The 21,583-nt window shown below is 42.5% G+C and overlaps 1 protein-coding gene across 1 annotated transcript in view; it reads right to left on the bottom strand.

Moving 5' to 3' along the window:
* Positions 1-1,584, bottom strand: part of DCUN1D1 (defective in cullin neddylation 1 domain containing 1) — a 34,708-nt gene extending 33,124 nt beyond the window's left edge. The window contains exon 1 of the mRNA XM_046658865.1: positions 1,440-1,584. Coding sequence (XP_046514821.1) covers positions 1,440-1,442 — 3 coding nt within the window. The 5' untranslated portion in view covers positions 1,443-1,584. The remainder of the gene's footprint in view (positions 1-1,439) is intronic.
* Between the last annotated feature and the right edge of the window lie 19,999 nt (positions 1,585-21,583).

Here is a 21,583-nt window from a genome sequence, read left to right as displayed (position 1 = left end):
TAGAAACTTTAGGAGTAATGTCTGTCAGCATCAAAATACTTAAGAAATAAGAAACTGTTCAAGAGCCCTGGCGGATCCTTGAACATTAACCTGTACTTTATGGCAAAGTTTTCCTACAAATACAAATGGTAAATTTTTATGCAACTTACCAAAGAACATAAAGCTTGAATATATGGCAGACTAAACCACATATCCGTACATGACACCAAAATTCTGCCAAGTTGGAGGCTGGGGCTAGATAAGCGTCATTCAGCAAAAATAAGACCAACTAAAAACAAAGACACTGAGGCATTCCTTTGACACAGACATACAGATACACACTCCTCAAAGAGGCCTTTATGTTCCCCATGAGCAAAAAGACAACAATATCATTTTTACTGTCTATTCATACAGTAACCTGCATGGAATTCAACTCATGCTCAGACTATAACGCCGAACATCGCTTCTGAAAAACAAGAGTCCAACAGTCAGGTACATAATTACCAAAATGTAAACAGACAACTTGACTACCACGTCTTCAAGCTTGCAGGACTATTTTTTTTTAATCCAAACAAAAAAGGAGAGGAGAATAACTTGACAAACTGTTTTTTAAAAATCACAAATGGTCTTTAACTGGCATAATAAAGCAATTACTCCTCCCACCCCGAGCAAACAAAATATGTGCTCAAAAGGTAGCAAGTCTGCTTCTCCTAATTTTATGAAATGAGAACAGGTTGCACTTCCGTACTCCCCTCCCCCCCTCGTCCCCCAGCTCCGCGGTCTCCCATGTTCTCAGTGGGGAGGTAAATATAACCTCCACCAACTGGCCAGGGAAACTCTCATTTTCCAAAAGCATGGGACGCAGGAAGAGGTGGTGGAGCACGGCGAAGGGCTGATACCCCGCCCCAAGCCCAACTGCCCGCAGACTTGAAGGGTGTTGCAGCCGAGTGCGGAGGAGGGCGAGGAGCCCCGGGAAAGTCTTTCCTTCGCCCCGGCCGGGCGGAGGGGGAAGCCCCGGCTCCGGGGCGGGGGTGGCTCCTCACCCGGAACCCCGGACCCCGGTCCCCGGCCAGACACAATGGAGCCGGCGAGGGGGCCGGGCAGGGGCAGGGCCGTTGCCCCATCCCCTCCCCCCGCCCCAACGCCGCCCCGGGCCGCGCCGGCCCCGGCCAGGGGCAAGGGGGCCGCTGCCCGTGCCCCAAACTCCCCGGGGCTCCCGACTAGGCCCGGCTCCGCTCCGCCTCCTCGGCTCTCGCGTAGCGGCGGCGCCCGGGCGGGAAGGGGCGAAGGAGGAAGGGAGAGGCGGGGAGGAGAGCCCCGCCGGGGAGCGGGACGGAGGCCGCGGGCCGAGGCTCGGGGCGGCGGGGTCGCGGCGGGGCGGAGGGCGGCCGGCCGGGGGTGCGCGGCTGGGCCGGCCCCCAGCCGGCGGGGCGGGCGGCCGGGCGGCCGCAGTGCCTCACCATGTTGGTGTCCTCCAGGCCTCTCCCCTCCTCCTCCGGCTCCGCAGCGAATGGACGGCGGCGGCGGCGGCGGCTCCTCTCACGGGCTCGCCGGGCTCCCGCTCATGCGCAGTGCGGGGCGGCCCCGGCGCGGCCGGAGGAGGCAGCCCCGGGCCTCCGGGAGGCGGAGGGACTGGGGCGGGCGGCGGGCTCCCCGCGCGGGGCTTCCCCCGGGCGCGGGGGTCCCCTCTGGGCTGGGGGCGGGGGGCGACGCACGCCCTCCGCGCGCCGACATCCTCCCGCCGCGCCGGGCGGTCTCCGGCGGGGTGGGGACCGGGGACACCCACCTCCGCTTCCTCCGCGCTCCTTCCGCCGTCGGACGGCCCCAGCCGTGTCTACACGGGCTCGAGGAGGGGACGAGCGGTGGCCAACCGCTTGAGCAGCTGGGGGCGACTGGAGGGAGAGGACGGAGGCGCCGGGTCCATCCCAAACCACCCCTCCCCATTAATACCCCTGCCAAAAAAGGAAGAAAATAGTGAAAACACCTCCACCCTGTGTTTTCCTCTTTTTTTCCTCCTAGTTCCAGTAGCTGGTCTGCATCAGGTCCCCCACGTGGACTTGCCAGAAGAAACCTTAGTCTAGCTATGTGGGAGCCGTAATGCCCCTGAGTATGGCACAGGTTCTTCCCAGGCCGAAGTGTCCACAGGGAGACCAGTGGGATAGCCCTAGGGTTCCAGGCGAGCAGGACGGGATTCAAGGCCCCCAGCATGCTGCTGGTGGCGGAAGCTGCAGTATAAGCACCTACTGCTTGCTCTAAGTGTCCGCTCTGTTCAGCTTTCCTAGGATAAGTTTTGGGAAGTAACAAAACATTTTTTTCACTGAGGGTTGACATCAGGCCGGGTGGACAGTCCAGGCTTGACCTATTCTTGGTGCTAAGTCTGGTGAGGCTGAAGGTACCAGGGTTTTGAGCTGGGAGTCAAGTGGACAAGTATGTGCTGCGGAAAGTACAAAAGATTCTTTAGAGTGGTCCCTGCTCTTAAGAAATTGACTCTCCACTTGGAGAGATGAGACACTTTCACACAGGAAGGAGTGGAGGTAATAAGAAAACAGGTAATAAAGCAAACGTCAGAAAATCACATCTAAGACTGAGGCAAAAGTTAGTAGGTGTTTCAGAACAGAACCAACGAGAGAGTCGAGGTGTCATCACTCTCACCTGCCATCACCATGGTCACCAACACCCTTTTTCCCCCAACACAGGCATAAGCTACCAGATTAACCCTATAACAGCATGACTTTTTAGTTCTTATCAAAGCAAACAGAACTTCTTTGGCAATTTCTGAGGGCCCCCTAACACTTCCTGGAGCCAGCCTCGTATCAGGAACTCCTGGGACTCTACCAAGACAGGTCCCTGGCCACCACAGACCACTCATCCATTCTTCCCACCAATCTTTAGTGTGCACGTACAACTGTGCCAAGCTCCTTGCTAGGCTTTGGGAAAACAGCTCTGTGAAGATAGGCCAGATCTGCCTCATTGCAGCAAGCCTGGAGCTGGACCACATCCATGGATATTCTCCAGGAATTCACCTAGCATTTGACCTGAAATATTAACTAATATCTGGGGTCTTAAGGAAGAGGATTCACTGTATCCGTTTCCCCACACTGTTCTACTTCACTGAAGTAATAGCTCATGAATTTTCTTAAGCTCTTTTTCCTAAGTGCCAACTCCCACAGACAGTTTTTAGTTCTCATTCTAATGACCTCTCTTCTGCATTTGAACACTTCCTCCTTAAATTTCCTCTCCATTATTTTCCATGATTCCACTTTCTTCTACATTTCCTCCTTCCTCTGCTTTGCTGGCTCACCTCTCTTTGGCTCTTAAATGTTGAGTTTTCCAGAACCATCCCTGAATCTCTTCCTGTATACAGCCTGTGTTATGCTCTCACTCACATTCCGGCAATGTCAGCTACTACTCTTGAGGAGTTCAAATCTTGACTTCTAGCTCCTGAGTGGCAGACCTAAACACTAATTTTGGTCATTCCACAGTCCCATCAGTCTTGACAAATCCAAAACCTTATCCCCAAACCCACTTTTCCTCCTGTTTTTTTAACCAGATCATCCAAACTAGAAATCTCAGAGTCATCCTAAACTTTTACCTCATCCCCCTTAATCTAATTGGTCACTAGGTTGCATCAGTTTTACCTCCTAAATAACTTTGAATTTGCACTCTACCCTCCATTCTCAGCCGAGACTTTATCACCTCTCTTCTCATCTCACCAGTAGCCTCTGAACTAAGCTTCTGGCCTTTGTTCTTTCCCCACTGCTCCAGAGCTGTCTTTCTATAATACAAATCTGAATCTGTTCCTTAAAATTCTCCAGTGGCTCCATCAATAAGAGCCTCTTTGGCGTGGCGTATAAGGCTCTCTCCCCATAATCTGTCCGCTCACCTTGCCACGTCCCACTACCTTCCACACGAATGCACCTCTTATTTCAGTTTTAACAAGCCAAGCCTGCTGTACCCCTTTTCTCCTTGCTTTCTCTCCTTCTGCTCTCCCTGGCATACTAGCTAACACTGACTAAGGGCTTTCCATGTACCATGCAGTGTTCTAAATCCATGACGCCTACAAACTCACGTAATCCTGACTTCAACGCTATGAGCTATGCCTAGAGGAGAAAACTGAAGCACAGAGAGGTTAAGTAACATGCCTAAGGTTCCTTGGCTGGTAGATAGTAGAGCTGGAATTTAAATGCAAAGTCTGGTTACAGAGTCTCTTCCCTTAACCACCACACTGCATTTCCTCTCAAGACCTCATACTCAACTCAAAGACCATCTTCTCTGTGATTGTCTCCTGACCTCATCCCTGGATTCTAGCAGTTAGGTATGTTTCTCCTTCTGCACTTCTGTGACACCTTGTATACACTTCCTTTACCCTTATGACATCATACGATAACCCTTTGCCTACAAGACTACCTGCCCTGCCAGACTGGGCACTCCTCCAGGCCAGAGACCCAGTTGTGCACATCTTTGCATTTTCAGTGTCAAAGCGAGTGCCTGGCATATATGACATATATATATATATATATGTGCTACGTGGTAATTATTGGATAAATTGAAAGAAAGAAAGATCTCTAACTGATGTCTGTCGATCTGCCTTAAGACTGTGCCTATATTGTTTGTTATTGTAATGGAATGTCTGTCCTCCTTGGCAGATATATGTTATACCATATGGTCAGATGTTAAATGTAGTAGCAGCTGTACCCATTACTGAACTTCCAAGCTACAGTACTGAATGTGAAATGGAGAATCATTACTCAATCATCGTTATGGAGTGAGAGAAACATATTTGTTAAAATTATCCTGATTATTTTTAAAATGGAAAAGTCCTGAAGATAAAGCATGAATTACAAGATATGGTTAACTAGAGAATATTCATTGCCATGTTCATATTATTTTTTTTGTCATGCGGTTTCAAATGTTTAGATTAAGGCTTTGAGGTTTTTAAGTATAGGATTTGTAAAGGTTACTTTCTACAATGGCAATCTCAATACAGTAATAAGAAATCAGATGGAAACATGTAGCTAAAATCCACTGTCCTCATCTCCCTCTCTCTCTCTCTCTCTGTAGATAAATAGATATAGATGTAGATACATGTATGTGTGTGTATATATGTACATATATATATACACCCACACATATGTGTGTATATATGTACATATAGAAAGCACATACACAAATATAAATTCCCTTACACCTATAGATACATAGACAGATTAGTATAAAGTATTTATAGATAGTGTAATTTTTCAAAGTAAAACATGTAACTATTTGAAAATACTGTTGCCTCAGATGCTTAAAAATTCATGTTAAGATAAATATATTCACTGATAAAATTGTTGCAATTCCGTTTAAAGAAACATGTAAAACCAAGGATTCCATACTTTTAAAATCTGTCTTTTAGCAAAGAGAAAGAGCAAAAGTAATCTGAAAAGACAGATTGCTAGCATTTCTGGTAGTTCGTCTAGCTAAAATTAAGCCTCCAGGGTAACTATGTATACATAGTTACAGTTCAAAGGCGCTAGTCTGGGATGCACAGCTACCACCCTCCCACACTTAACTTGGGTGGACTCAATTTTGCCCAGCATTTACATAAATGTGCTTATTGAATTCAAGCTTGCCTGTTTCGAAATATATAAGAGTAAATGAGACTGACCAGTGCAAGCTATTTTAGTTTGAGTAAAACATGGCATTTAGATTTCATCGACCCAGAATTATAATTTTTTAAAGGGTGAAGCAGACAGGATTGGGCATCAGGGGCAGTGATGGGCCCTAGCGTAGCCACAGGAAGTGTAACATAAGAGCCATAGTCCTAAATTCATGCCAAACTCAACAGAGTAGGGGAAGAAGTGGAAGCCTTTTGGCTCTCCCCTCCCTGATAGATAAGTATTACCAGTTAAGCCAAATAATGACTGACTGCCTGGACTCTTTCCTCCACGTTCTGAACCATTGGAAGAGGAATCCTTAATCAGGACAAAAGGAATAAACCTCAAGGACTATCCTTGGGAAACTGGGTACCACTGTCCTCTTCACACAAAAGAGCCAACAGAAGCAGTATTCCAGTGGGTCACCTCCTAAATAGGAAAATGGGAATATTCACCAGAGCCAGTATGTCACCTCAAGGTACATGTGGATCTGTTGATTTTAGCTGCTCCACATTCATGATAGAGGAATGGACTTGCAGTAACAGCTGAGAATGGAGGGCCGGCAATGGGAAACCATCTGAGACCATCACTGATGATGTCACAATGTCCCACTGTCCTAAGGTGTCCATCCTGGACCTCCCTGTCGAGCCCAGCTAGGTCCCTCCTACTTGAGACTACGGCTCAGCCCAGTGTCTGTCTTGGACAGCTCTGGTCAGTTGCAAAGAGTGAGTTCGTTGAAATCATAATGATTTCAATGGTTTTTTTTTTTTTTTTGAAACAGTTCTAAAGGTAGTACAGTAGATGATCCTCTAGAATCTGGGGTGTTTATCCCTGGATACTTTTGGTATCCTCACCAAGGCATTTTCCACTGATGGTGACAGAGGAAATGCTGGTATTGCATCAACACCTTGCTTTTCTAAATGAGACTTTATTCAGTGGATAATGCATAAGGCATGCAAATTTCTCTGGGACTCGGTGTTCTCAATTACAAAATGAGAAGATTGAGTTGAATGGTAATAAGTTTCTATCCAACCCCAAGTTTGTTTGATTCCTTCCTGGTAGACTATTATGAGCTGTCCTCAAAGATCAGGAAAGTATAGCTTGTCTCATTCATTCATTTCTAAATGTATGAAGCACCTAAGCTAGCAGCATCTGACAAATATAGTGCAAGCCACAGATGTGAGGCACATGTGAAATTTAAAATTTTGTAGTAGCGACATTTAAAAAAGTAAAAAGAAACTGGCTTCATGTGTTTTGCTTTTAATATTTGAGAGTTTTAAGGTGTTTTTTTTTCTCAGGGCTATCCAGTAAATAAATGTCATTTTCTCCATTTCCTTCAAGATGTGTCACCCTTTTCAAAGAAATTATTTGAGATGGGTGAAAAGAGAAAAGTTTGGCGAAGGGGAAGTTTTCTGTGCAAATATTGTAAAACTTTTAAAAAGTTAGTATCGGGGTCAGGTTAGCCTATGGCACTGTGAAAGAGAAAAAACAACAAAAATATCAAAATGGTAATATTGTGAGATCATCATTTTGAGACTAAATGTACAGAGGAAGTCAGTGAAGGAATCTAAAGGGGAAAGCCAAGGGGTTAATCTGTTGTGAGAGACTGGGAGACCCATTCAGGACATTTGTCAAAGGAGATGACTGGGCAAAGTTCTTTAGAGATAAAATGTGACTTGGCCACTCTTAATTGACCAAAAGTGAAAGAAAGGAAAATGGTGTGGCTGCAGATCACCACTTTGAAATAAAATAATGAATTTTGGAGAATTTGAAGAGGTCTCTTGAGTTTGTTGACAGCCTGACCTGGAAGAAAGGTGCCAGGGATGGGAGTTGATGGAGAGGAAGGAAGCATGAAGGTTCAGGGTCAGCCCTGAAGGGTGAGCTCTGAGGAGGCATTGGTGACAGACAATTGGCAGATCAGGTCTGGCTGGAAAGAAAAGCCAGTGGGAGGGGTTAGGAGAGAGGAAGGGATTATTTTCATTCCTGATCGATAGGATACAGCCCTACAGAGTAACTACATAGCTGTGAAATGTGTAAGAGAATACCTCACTCAGGCCTGGCACATGTGACAGGGCCACATACCTTGGGTGAAGTGTATGGCTCAGAGCCCAGGTTCTTAGTCCTCCACCCCAGAGGCGGGTATTTCATTTGTTTGGCTGATTTTGTGGCTGAGAAGAGTCTAAGATTTGATTCTAATCCTTCAGATGGATGATTTCTCGAAAGAAATAACAGTGTTAAGTCAGTTAAGAAGTCATTGCAGTTGGAATTTTTTTCATGCAATGTTATCTTTATATTATAACAGATCCCTTGTTATTTTCTTTTTACAGTTGTATTACTTCAATATAACTGACAAACTGAGGAGTGGCATCAGCTTCCAAACTTCTGAAATAGGCCTATGGGATTATGAAAGAGTCCCAGACTAAGACAACTGTGTTCTAGTTTGGCTCTCTCCATATGACTGGGCAAAGCCTTCATCTGTAAAGTGCCTGCCTCAGTATTGTGTGAAGAGTAAATGAGAAAGGATATGTAATGCAAGTGGTAGGCACGCGACAAGTAGTGGTTGCTCATTCTAGAAGAGATGACATATGAATGGACTTCTAAAGAATGAATAGCAGTGAGTCTCAAGATGAAGTGACTTGGTTTTCAGAAGAAAAAGTCATTTAAAGTAAGGTTTAGAAAGAAACAATTCTTTCCTGTCACATTTGGCTATCTCTTTAATCAAAAGGCCCCCTCAAGTAGAGCATTGTTATTATTATTTACATTTCATAGACTAAAAAAATCAGCCATGATCATAACAAGTATCAGGGTTACGTGATGAAGGAAGCACTCGCTAGGTAATCAGTTCCCTCCAAACACTATGTCAACACACAGATTCTTCTGACACTTGATGTGGCTCTGGCATCTAGAAACACTTGATCAGTAGAGCCAGCTTGATTATATATATGCATCACTATCGTATTTCTTCCCCAAATCTCAAGGGACTATGATAAGAAGTTACAATGATGGTCAATGGCTATCAGGAGACATTTTTCGATCCCTCCACACTGTAGAAGAGAAGCAGAAAGTGGCAACTTCCTCCCCTCTTGTCTGTGATCAGTTGGGCAGTTTGGCTCTGTGGTACTTAGGTCCTGGCATGCTGTCTGTCTCTGCTCATGTCTGCAATAGAAAGACACTTAGTGTGAATAGAAGACCCTGGACAGGTTCTCAGATAAAACATTGATAATATTTTGGTGGTCAAACCAGTAGATAAGATCTAGTTTCTGCTTTAAAAATAGCTTGTGAAGCTTGTTTCTCAAAAGGAGAAGAGAGACATTTGAATAAATGCAGAAATTTTAGTAATGTAAAATCTATTTACACATGTCTGTATAAGCAAGGCAGATGTTGTCAGTTCCACGAGGCCAGTATTTTCCTGATTCAAAACAAAAAAAAAGACATAAAAAAGTGAATCTACAAACAAATATCCTTCAAACATAAGTGCAAAAACTCTTTAAAAAATATTAGCAAACTATGGGGCCAACCCCGTGGCTGAGTGGTTAAGTTTGCACACTCTGCTTTGGTGGCCCAGGGTTTCACTGGTTTGGATCCTGGGTGTGGACCTAGCACCATTCATCGAGCCATGCTGAGGTGGTGTTCCACATGCCACAACTAGAAGGAACCACAATTAAAATATACAACTATGTACTGGGGGGTTTGAGGAGAAGAAGAAAAACAAAAAAATAAAATCTTCAAAAAAAATTGGCAAATTGAATTCTGTAATATATAAAAAGGATTATGTGCCATGACCAAGTACCCAGGAACACAAGTTTGGTTTAATAGTTGAAAATCAATTAATGTAACACAACATACTAACAGGATAAAAAACAAAAACAACACAATCATCTCAAGAGATGCAGAAAAAGCATTTAACAAAACTCAACATCCATTTATGGTAAAAATTCTCAATAAACTAGGGATATAAGAGTAGCTCCTTAATTCACAAAGGGCATCTACCAAAAAATCTAGTGCTAACATCATGCTTAATGATGAAAGACTGAATGTGTCTCCCTAAAATGGGAACAAAGCAAAGATATTTGCTCTTGCCACTTGTAATCAACCTTGTACTGAGATACTAGCCAGTTCAATAAGAAAAAAAAATTTTAAGGTGTCTAGATGAGAAAGAAGTAAAACTGTCTCAGATGACACTGTCCTGTATGTAGAAAACCCTAAGAAGTCCCCTGCCTCCTGCCCAAAACTGCTAGAACTAAAGAATGAGTTCAATAAGGTCACTGGATACAGGAGCAATATTTTAAGAATCGATTGTGCCTCCAAAGACCAGCAACAAACAATCCAAAATTAAGAAAACAATTTCGTTCACATTAGCATCAAAAAATAATAAAATCCTTAGGAATAAATTTAACAAAAGAAGTGAAAGATTTGTGCACTGTAAATTATAAAACACTGCTGAAGGAAATTAAAGAAGATCTAAATAAATGAAAAAACATCCCATGTTCATGGATTGAAAGACTCAGCATTGTTAGGATGGCAATTCTCCCCAAATTATTGTATAGATTCAATGCAATCCCAATCAAAATCCCAGTAGGATTTGTAGGAATCGACAAGTTGATCCTAACATGTATATGGAAATTCGACATCATTGGTCATTAGGGAAATGCAAATTAAAATCACAATGAAATAACACTACACATCCACCAGAATAGCTATAATTAAAATCATAGACCTTCCCAAGTTTTGGTGAGCTTGTAGAAAAACCAGAACCCTCATACACTGCTGATGGAAACATAAAATAGAAACTATTGGAAAACAGTTTGGCAGTTTCTTAAAACTTGAATTTACCATATGATCCAACAATTCTACTACTAAGTATTTATCCAGGAGAAGTGAAAGAGGTGTACAAGAATGTTCGTAGCAGCATTATGCATAATAGACAAAAACCGGAGACTATTCATATGTTTATCAATTGGTGAATGGATAAAGAAAATGTGGTATATCCATATAATGGAATACTATACAGCAATAAAAAGCTGATTCTGCATGGCCCCTGCTTCTTCCTGTTCTCTTACAGATTGGAGTCTTCCTAGGTTAAAAGCAAGCTAGGAAAGTGATTTACTGGCTTCTAGGAGGACCCTTAATGTGGAAAATTCCCCGAATGCAGAAAGGATTTTCAATTGCTATTGTTGGGTGTCACAAAACATGACAACTATTCACTGATAGTGTCTCTTCAGGACCCCTTCTAGGGTCACAAACTTGGGACTTTGACCGAGGGCGTTGAAATTTTCAAGGCTGAAAAAATGGATGGGACAAGTGTACCAGTGTCAAGAGTAGACAGTGCTTTGTATGTAGACTTGCCCTCTTCCCCAAACACACAAAAGCAAGCTTTGTGCACTGGCCCCAACAGCAAAATTTCAAGACATGGCTCTGCCACTTCCCTTCCCACTCCCACTTCCTGGATCCCCTTGCCACTACTCACTCACCTGGCATTCTGGGCTCCTGAGTTAGGCCTTCTAATCTGTCCTGCTCACCACTTCATTGTCGTTAAGGTCAGCTTCACCCTTATCACTTCTGGCTCAAAAAAATACCAGTGGTTACTTATTGTCTATATCATCCAAACTCTTTAGCTTGATTTTCAGAAGCTCCAGACTCCAGATACAACTTACAATAGCTTGGAATGCACTTGACCCACATTGCCCTGAATTCCCTGTCTTGTACGTTTCCTATTAGGCTGGGCCACAAGGAAGATTCTTGGGAGATTTGGAGGGCAGAAGGGAAGCAGCAGCCATTTTGTGGCTGATGCACTGATTTACCTCATTGGCATGAAACAGCAACTAAGCCTGCAACTCCTTACCGCTCCCCTGGGTCCTCCTCCAGCTTCTCCAACTCCTGAACCAGGTATTTGTGATCGGTTTTGTGACATAGGGCCTTGGCTTCTGCAGAATAGCCTTGACACCGAGATCAGAGGTAATAAGAACTGACATGGCTTTCAGGCCATCCTTGTGGGATTCCAGCTCATACTTGTGGGTTCCAGCCTTGTCTTGATCCCCACTTCACATGCATCTTCCCTTCCTGACAGCCTACACTGTGGACCTCAAGTTCCAACATTAAACATGGAGACAACAGCCTTATAGAGACTGCTTAACCAGCCCCCACAATTGTGTAAGGCCAATTCCCTGTAACCATAGATAGATAGACAGACAGACAGACAGACAGATCTCCTATTAGTTCTGCTTCTCTGTAAGGAATACTCTTGTCTCCATCTCCCCACCTCTACCTTCCACAGGCCTCTTCTTCTTTCAATACCCAGTTCCTCCGAAGCTTCCCCAGCTCCTAGAGCTAGAGGTGACCCCCCCCCCCCAACCCCCGACTACATGCACACAGAGAGCTGTGCATCCTGAGCAGGCCATTTGAAATCCTTGGCGCACTTGGATCCTTTTGCCTCACATCTTAGATATTTCTGCCCATGTCATGTTTCCTCTACCAGCTCCTAGACTGTATGTCCTCAAAGGCAGGGACCATGTGTCATACATCTCTAGGTCTCCTAGCATATTTTCTACTGGCCTAACACTCTGCACAGTGAACTAAATTGAACTGGACTGAAAACTTAAGGGGAGAAGAGAAGATTGGTAGGGAGACAAGGGGCTTCAGAATAAACCACTTGTTTTACCACCTGCCTTCCTAGTGAGCTCATGTCCGCATGCCAACCTTGGGATTGCTCTTCTCTTCAGCAACAGCCAGGGACGTTGGTTTTATAGCAGGAAAACACAGAAGGAAAAGAAGGTGAGAAAGCAAATACTCAAAAAATTATTTACTAGTGCTTGCAATTTTACATGTAATAATGCCTATCAATGAGAAGAAGAAAAAATCATCTGCAAAAGTATCCATGATTTTTTGGCGACCAAGGATCTTGTATAGGAGGCCTGAATGATATAATTTAATGAGGAGAGCTATTACCCAACTACCATTTGCAAAGGTATGGATCACAGACCATTTTTAATGAGTAAAAAAGTCTAACAGAGGGGCTGGCCCAGTGGCACAGCTGTTAAGTGGGCATGTTCCACTTCTCAGCAGCCCAGGGTTTGCCAGTTCAGGTCCCAGGTGTGGACATGGTACTGCTTGGCACACCATGCTGTGGCAGGCATCCCACATATAAAGTAGAGGAAGATGGGCACGGATGTTAGCTCAGGGCCTGTCTTCTTCAGCAAAAAGAGGAGAATTGGCAGCAGATGTTAGCTCAGGGCTAATCTTCCTCAAAAAAAAAAAAACAAAAAAAGAAAAAAATGTCTAACTGAAATGGTTTAGCTAAAGAAAAAAAGAGCTTTCTACCACTAACAGATTGAAATTCTTTCCTTTTAGCTAGCACTGTTTTAGTTCAGGGTAGTAATTCACATTACTCCAAGCTCATTATGAACTGTATGTGTTCTTTGCTTACTTATAAAAAAGTGGAGAAACGACTTGATGACTTCTTAATAAATACATATAGTTTGTTAGGGAAAAAAATGATTTTAACACCAAAAGTCCCTATTGATAGAAATAATTAAGGAGAATCTAAAAGGGTAAAGAGATTGGGAAGCACTAAACTAGATAATAATAGATATTAGAATAGATATTAGCAACTGAGTTTTCAAAATATTAAAAATGTATGCTCTTCTCATTGATGGGATCATTGTGTATAGTATGAGTCTAAAAGCAAATAATGGTGGCATCAGATTTTCTATTTAATAACAGTGAGTTGGGTAGTTATAGTGAGGTAATTCAATGAATTAAGGGGAACAATTTCAACAAAGAGGGAATACAACAAAAGAAATGGTTTCTGAGAGTATTCCAGGTTTGGGTGTCAATTTCAATTCGAAACAATTCAAATCAAAAGAAAAATGAATCACTTTCACCTTACTTGAAAAACTGCAGAAAATTAAACTTTTATTTTGTAATTTTCCATTTGCTTAACTGGAAGATTTTTGATTTGGATTTTTTTTGTTGTGTTAGTTATATACTCTATTGATTAATTCAACCCAATGCCAAGGGAGGCAGAAATTGAGATGCTGGCAGATGTTGCTGCTTCTAACAGATAGAATATATAAGAGGAGAGCCAATTGGTTTCCATGCTGTGGTTTCAATTAGAGCTTAGAATGAATAAACTCATCCAAGAGAATTCAGGATTCCACTGGCCCTGGGAAAACTCATAAAATGAATCATTTCTATTCTATTTCCAAATAAACATAGATTTTAAAGTTCAGGCAGGAGTCAAGTAAGCAGTTTCTCGCTAACCAAGCTTCTTTGTCAACGTCTCCCTTCCAGGTAGATGTCTCCAAGTCATGCAGGGCAGATACTGAGACCGGCCCGTAGGAATCAGACAGAGGCCCAGGAGGAAAGGGCAGGCAAGCTGACTGGGGACATGAAGGTGGAGAGAGTGCCGCATTGTACGTAGTGGGTCATTGAGGCTCCAGTCATAGTTAGTGTTTTGATTTCACAATCAAACGGAAACTAAATAAGGTGTAATAACTTTTTATTACAAAAGTTTTCAAAGATATACAAAAGTAGACCTAATGGTATAATTAACTCCCATTTACCCATCACCCAACTTCTACAATTATCAACTAATGGCCAGCCTTGTCTCATCTATAGTCCACTCATTCCCATGGCCTACAAAATTTTCATACAAAACTTAGATATTATACCATTTCGTTCATATGTTTTAATATCTCTAAAAGAAGAGGCCTTTAGAAATAAAAAACATGATACCATTAACTCACCTAAAAAATTAACAATAATTCCTTAGCATCTTCAAGTGTCCAGTGTGTCTTTACACTTCCCCGGAGTGTCTTGTATATTTTTAAAGAACATGGAAAGTTACATAGAAAGTTAACTGACTCAAGCTTATGTTTTTGATTTCCTAATAAATTCTAAACTCCTTGAACAGAGGGACTGTGTTTTGTTTATGCCTGCCTGAGTGCTTTGCCAACACTTATGCCCAGATTTCACAGTGAAGGTAGTTAATTAAATGTATAATAAAAGAGCTTTTTATGACTTTTCATGTAACTACATTCACAAGTCAGAAAAAAGTCATCACATTACCTGTTGAGATTTTTGGTACAGAAAATAGGGACAATGTAGATCCTCAATTTCTGGAATTACATTGGAATGAAAATGCCACATATGGCATAACTAGGCCAGTGCGAATCTTAGACCTCTGGCTGCTAAAAATTTCCTTTGGTAGCTATTATAATTTCTGACAACCTGAGGAATGGATTCTCCAGAGAGTGTCCCACTCTGTCAGTTTCGGCACGATATCGATGGTCACCAAAGAAAAGTAAGAGGACATCCCTGATAGGAGAAAGATGTGTCCTATGACTTTTAATACAAAAATTGAAAGCTTGTCTTGGATGCAATCAAGGTAAATAGTTCTGAATATCTATGCACGAGGGATTTTCCCTTTTTTTCCATCTCCCCACCTGTTTCCCTCTCTCACTTCCACCCCAATTCTAGTTCTCTATTAGGGTAGACAAATGAAATACACGGGTTTATAGAAAAAAAATTGAGGGATATATATCCTTAAGCATATGACCCTAACATGAAAAAAGAAAGCTATGTACATCAACATAAGTGCCGCATTATTTTATAACAGCAAAAATTAAAAATAATCTGAATGTCTAAGATTAGGAGAATGGTTGTATAAATTATATTCTATCCATTTGTTGGGAATAGCTAAGAAAAAATTATGCAGTTTTTTTTTTTTTTTTGAGGAAGATTAGCCTTGAGCTAACTGCTGCCAATCCTCCTCTTTTTGCTGAGGAAGACTGGCCCTGAGACAACATCCATGCCCATCTTCCTCCACTTTATATGTGGGACACCTACCACAGCATGACTTGCCAAGCAGTGCCATGTCCACACCTGGGATCCGAACTGGCCAACCCCAGGCGTGTGAAGCAGAAAGTGTGCACTTAACCTCTGCACTACTGGGCTGGCCCCTACGCAGTTTTTAAAATTAGAATTATGAAGACCATGTAGTAACATGAGAAATGCTTATGATGTGTTAGGTAAAAATGATCAGGATTTAAATTTTATGAGCCCTATGCTTTTAACTATTAAAAAGTGTACCTATAAATAAAATGCTGAAAGCAAATACAATAAAATAACAATAGTGGTTACGTCAATGTGGTGGAATTATGCATGATTTAAAAAAAATTGTTTTTACATTCTTATTTCTTAAATACTTTTTTTTTAATTTATTTTTTTGCTGAGGAAGATTTTCCCTGAGCTAACATCTGTGCCAATCTTCCTCTGTTTTGTATGTGGGTCACTGGCACAGCATGCCCACTGACTAGTGGTGTAGGACTGTACCTGGGAACTGAACCTGGGCCACTGAAGTGGAGCTCGCCAAACTTAACCACCAGGCCATGGGGCAAGCCCCCACGCGTGATTTTTAAAATATTATATATCTGGCCTTTAGAATTTGCAAAATAAATACCAATTTTTTTTGTTTTTCTGTTCTCTCTACCTAACATTTTAAAGACTTGTATGATTGTAAATTAAAAATTTTTTAAGCTAAAAATAATAGAACTTTGGTTAGGGGTATTAAATTTAAATTTTTTTTTAAAGTCTATGTCTAGCTTATATATATGTGTGTTTATATATATATATAACAATATTTATATTTTTTAGTTTTAGTTTTGTATAAGACAATAGTAAAAGAATAAGATTAACTTTTAAAATTGGTGAAATAAAATAAAATATAATTTTTAAATTTCTTTCATTAAATTTTACTTCTCCTTTTACTTAAATTTTAAATAGTAAATATTATAATGTGTTTAATAACACAATACCTAGCAGGGATCCTTACACATTAGGCCCTTGATATATATTGGCTGAATAGATTTGAAATTACTCATTCATTTGTTTATTCATTCAACAACTATTTATTAAAGATCTACTTCACCCAATGAAATGAGTATTTTTGCTGACTTAGAAAAGGGGAAATGATTTTTAAAATTATGAAATATCCACAACAGTGCAAAAAACTTAAGAACCCAGCTTAACAAATTGATGTAAAATGAACCCCCATGTCATCACCTTTCCACCCAGGTCGAGAAATAGAACTTCACCAGCGCCCAGAACACCAGCCCCTCCTGCACCCCAGAGGTCACCAGGACAGAGGCGGCTGTGCCCGGACGCCCAGGAAGCTCCAGGGCCCCTGCTTCTATGGGTCCTTCCAAGGCCCTGGGCATTTGCTTTTTGTAAAATTTGCAAATGTAAACATTTTCCCACATTTGGTTAAGACCTCTTTGTACTTTCATAGCTAATTTTGTACTCATAATTTCATTTTTTTTTTTCTTAAATAGGGTCCCCCCAAGTTGTAAGAGCTTCAGGACCCACAAAATCTGAATCTGCCCTTAGAACCACTGTCCTGACTGTTAGGTACTCTTTGCTTCCAGATGGATTACACAGTGTGAAACTGTCCATTTCCCAGTTAAAAATGTTCCAGATATTTCCGTGAGTTCACGGAACACTTAGCTGCTCAGGAAGCTACTAGAAGAGAAGAATTGACTGGTTTTCTCTTCCTTATGAGACCGACAGCACAGACTCACAGAGCACAATCTCTCCAAGGTAGACTTGCTAACAGCCCGCCAGCTTGCTAGGCACACAGAATATTTACAATATGAATGGTTCGCCAACATTTAAAAATCAAGAGATTTCAGGCAACAAGCTGGCTTTCTGACTTCTTTTAAGCAGTTGGAAGATGAGACCAGTGTAGACCCACATTCCTACCTGGCCTGGCACTGGCTGGGTGGAGCTGAAGAGCAGCTGCCTTCTGAGGCCGGACCCCGTCCCTGAACCCCTGTTACCTCACTAGTAAGTGTTCCCTGAGTGTTTGGACCCTGTAGGCATTTGTGAACCCTGCTCGAGCCAGTTACCTTGTACTAATGCAACATGATTTCTTCAGTGATCTTTAGAAACTAAATTTAAAGATAACAAGGAACAATAAGCTAATATTACCTCAATAAAATAATTTTTTTTTAAAAAAGATAAGGGGCTAGCCTGGTGGTGCAGCGGTTAAGTTCTCACGTTCCGCTTCTCGGCAGCCCAGGGTTTGCCGGTTCAGATCCCAGGTACGGACATGGCACCACTTGGCAAAAGCCATGCTGTGGCAGGCGTCCCACAAATAAAGTAGAGGAAGATGGGCACAGATATTAGCTCAGAGCCATTCTTCCTCAGCAAAAAAGAGGAGGATTGGCAGCAGATGTTAGCTCAGGGCTAATATTCCTCAAAAAAAAATTTTAAAAAAATCAAATTTCTGGGTATATGTATATATTACTCTATTTGAGAACAGGGCAAATACTTTTGCCCACAAAGGTTTCTTATACGTGGATTCCACTGTGTAGTTTTTAACCTTTTTATACATTCATTTAAGCAAGTCAGTTTTTTTTCCAAAGGAGAATTACATTAGCAAACAATAAAAGTGTGCAAAATATACAAGAACTAGAACATCTAAACAAGCAAAGAGTTGGTGATGAGGAAACTGTCTTTAATAAATTCTTTCACTTTTTATAAGTGAAACATTGGCCTTGCTGAGTCATATCTTTTCCCTTAATCTGTCTCCACAAGTCTCCAGAAGGAGAATGAAATTTTACCCTTCTGCTTAAAAGACCTCAGCTGTCACTGAACCCACCTACTAAGTCCAATTTTCCTAATATCAGATATTTCCAAAGTCCTTTCACAAAATACAAATCTCTGAGAGTTGACCTCATTGCCTGCTTTCCCTGTCCATCTACCACCCAGTCCTGCAATTTTCATCTGGGAAATTCACAAATTCCTTGTCGATGTTGAAACATGGTATTTCTATTAAGGTTTCAAGGGAATAATCTTATTCTAGAAACGAGGCAATCAGCGGACCAGTATGTCTGGAGGATGTTTTACTGTTAACCCCCATTCTGAATAGAATGTTTTTTATTTCCAAGGTTGCAATTCCACCTTAGGTTGCCCTGAGTTTTTAAAGGCGACAAATCTGGCAAATAGCATGACTGTGATCCTCTGGTCAAAGAAGCATGGGGGCCACGGTACCATTAAGTTTTCCAGTTGGAGACATGAAAGAGTGAGAAGATACTCAAGGAGGGAACGTTTTCAGAAAATGGGTAAGAATGGGGCCGGCCCAGTGGCGCAGCAGTTAATTTCGCAAGTTCTGCTTTGGCGGCCCGGGGTCGCTGTCTTGGATCCCAGGTGCGGACATGGCATCGCTTGGCAAGCCATGCTGTGGAAGGCGTCCCACATATAAAGTAGAGGGAGATGGGCATGGATGTTAGCTCAGGGGTAACCTTCCTCAAAAGAAAAAAAAAGAAAGAGAGAAAATGAGTAAGAAGAGAACATAAGTTCTATAGGAATAAAATTGCCTTTCCCCTCCACCCCTGGCCTGGCCACTGCAGGAGGCAGCAGTATATAGTTAGAAAGCAGAGAATTTTGGAATGAAAAGTCCTGGTTTCAGTTTTGGTCCCAACAACTATGAAAAGTATGATAGTGTGGAAGTTACTCTGATAATCTCAGTTCCCTCAAATTTCTATGAGAATAATATTGATGACATCTCCCTCGGCAATAAAATGTCAGTACATCATAACATGCTTTATAAATGTGAGTTGTTACTGTGGGCACAGTCACAATACCTTCAAATATAGATGTTTTTAGCTTCATTTTTCAATAGTTCATTATTAGATAGTCTTTGACCCAGCAATTCAGTTCTAGGAATTTATCCTAACAGGTATAATTGTGTATGTGCAAAATGAGATATTGTCAGGTTATTCACTGTAGCATTTTTTTGTAACAGCAAAATTTGAAAGCAACCTAAATGTCCGCCAATGTGGGTCTGGTTGGATAAATTATATCCACTTAGTGAAACAAATGGAATATCACGCAGCTGTGAAACAAAATAAGAAAACTCTTTATATTTTGAGTAAAGTGGAGAACTTGACTTTTACTATAGAAGGGAGGAAATTATACAGTTGTGTTTGCTTTTGAGTGTATAAAGAAACACTGGAAGGATGCACAACAAACAAACAATAATGGCTAACGGTTGGCAGGGGTGAGGGGACCATGTGAGTGGGAGGGAGATTTTCACCATGTACCTTTTAATATATATTTTTAGATTTTGAACCATGAAAAGGTATTACCTATTTAAAAATCAAATTAATAGTTATTAGAGAAGAGACTAATAATATGTACACAACCAAGGAACTAAAGACCTATGGTTTTTCCTGCATATAATAAATCTTCAATAATTATTTGATGTATTGTATTAATGTGGAATGACTCCAGAGTTAAGATAGGCCTGACGGGTCAGGCCTGTGAGAGGAATAGGGGAGGTCAAGGGCAAGTGCTACCCACCCATCGTGGATGAGGCCGCCTGCTTAGACAGGAACATCAGAAATGGAAGCTCCAAGTGGGGCCAGATGGGCAAGAGGGGAACAAACTTAGGCAGGGTTACAGTCTGAATCATAATTAACATGCAGCCTGCTTTCAGTATGGAAAAAAAACCGACAACGCTTTAATGATATAGGTGGTAATGATATAGGGATAAGAGTAATTGGGAAGAGGGAGAAGTCCCAAGTTATCTTTTTTGTTGTTGTTAGTGGGGTTTTTTGGTGGTGAATCTGGAACGAGAATTCCTCGTAACGTAATCAAAAGGTTTGGCGCAACGCTAATGACGGGTGGTGTGAACAGAGTGACGTCAGCCATCTTAGAAGGGAGGGAGCTACAGTAGGGCTGTGACGTGGCGGTTTAAGGGGAGGGCGCTCACTGTACTTGCAACTCTGCAGGCGACCCAGCCAGGTAGAGGCACCAAGGCATTCTGATTCTGGGATCCAGCAAATGGGAGACAAATGGCACGGTGACAGGGTAATCATCGGTATCAGGACTATGATCTGCTAATGCCTCAGGCACCCCCTGGTCCAAAAGGAACGGTGTCCCCAGGGTTATTTTCAGGGGGTGGGGGTGAATAGGCAAGACTGCTCCAACCCAGCCTGCAACTTTGAGAGCCGTGGGCGGGGCCTCCTGGGACGCCCTATACTCGGGGTCTGGTGTCGGAGAACTGCTAACCCCAAGGCTGCAGCTCCCTGGGGCCAGCCCTCAGGGAACAGTGTGTCATTAGCACTGACCCTGATTAGTAATGACCCAAGGCTCCCTGCTCTGGGCATGGATTAAAGCATTTGGGAACACCCATCTCCTCTCCTCTCACTACACAGTTTAAATCACATTTTCCTCTTCCTAAAATACTTCCTAGGTATTTTGAAGCTTAGTGTGAATATCTAGGAGTGCCTTTTGAGATCCTCTGATGAAAGGTCCAACAGAAGTGCAAAATATTACTATCAACACTGTAAATATTTTAACCACAGCAGCACAAGTGCCACGGGTAGGCAGAACATAGATGCACATTTCAACTTTCTAATATTCCTAAGAGAACTATTTGAAGGTTAAGAAGGGTAAGCATGCAAGAGTGAGAAGAGAAGCCAGTCGCGGAGGAAGAAAGATAGTGAATTCGGCTAAGAGCCCTTCCTACTCTGCTGCCCAGCGGAAGTGGTGATGCCCATCCACACAGGCTAAAGCCTGACACGAAGGTTTCCCCTCCAGCGCCAGCTACACACATTTGTGACAACTGATGCAGAAGATCAAGCAAGTCCAGGCCCAGCCTTCCTGCAAGAGGCGAGCTGCTTCTGGGCTCGCTGCTGTCCCATTAACACGCAGGCTCTAGGACGTGCCAGCCCGGCGGCTGGCTGCCGCAGAGGGAGGAGATGATGGAGGCCTCCATCCCCCCCCCCCCCCCCCCAGCACCACAATCTGCCTGCGGTTGACAGGTGCCTGGGTGACACTGGAGCAGGCTGGAGCCGGGGGAGGGAGCGAAGAGAGAGGACACGGTAATGCATGTCCAGGCAGGGTTTTTCACCATTATGCGACCCTGGAATTTTGCTGGCAAGAGTAACCAGCTGGGCTGAATT

This window comes from Equus quagga, chromosome 4, assembly GCF_021613505.1.
Source record: "Equus quagga isolate Etosha38 chromosome 4, UCLA_HA_Equagga_1.0, whole genome shotgun sequence".
In the NCBI taxonomy this organism is placed as follows: domain Eukaryota; kingdom Metazoa; phylum Chordata; class Mammalia; order Perissodactyla; family Equidae; genus Equus; species Equus quagga.
This window is presented reverse-complemented; position numbering and strand designations above follow the sequence as displayed.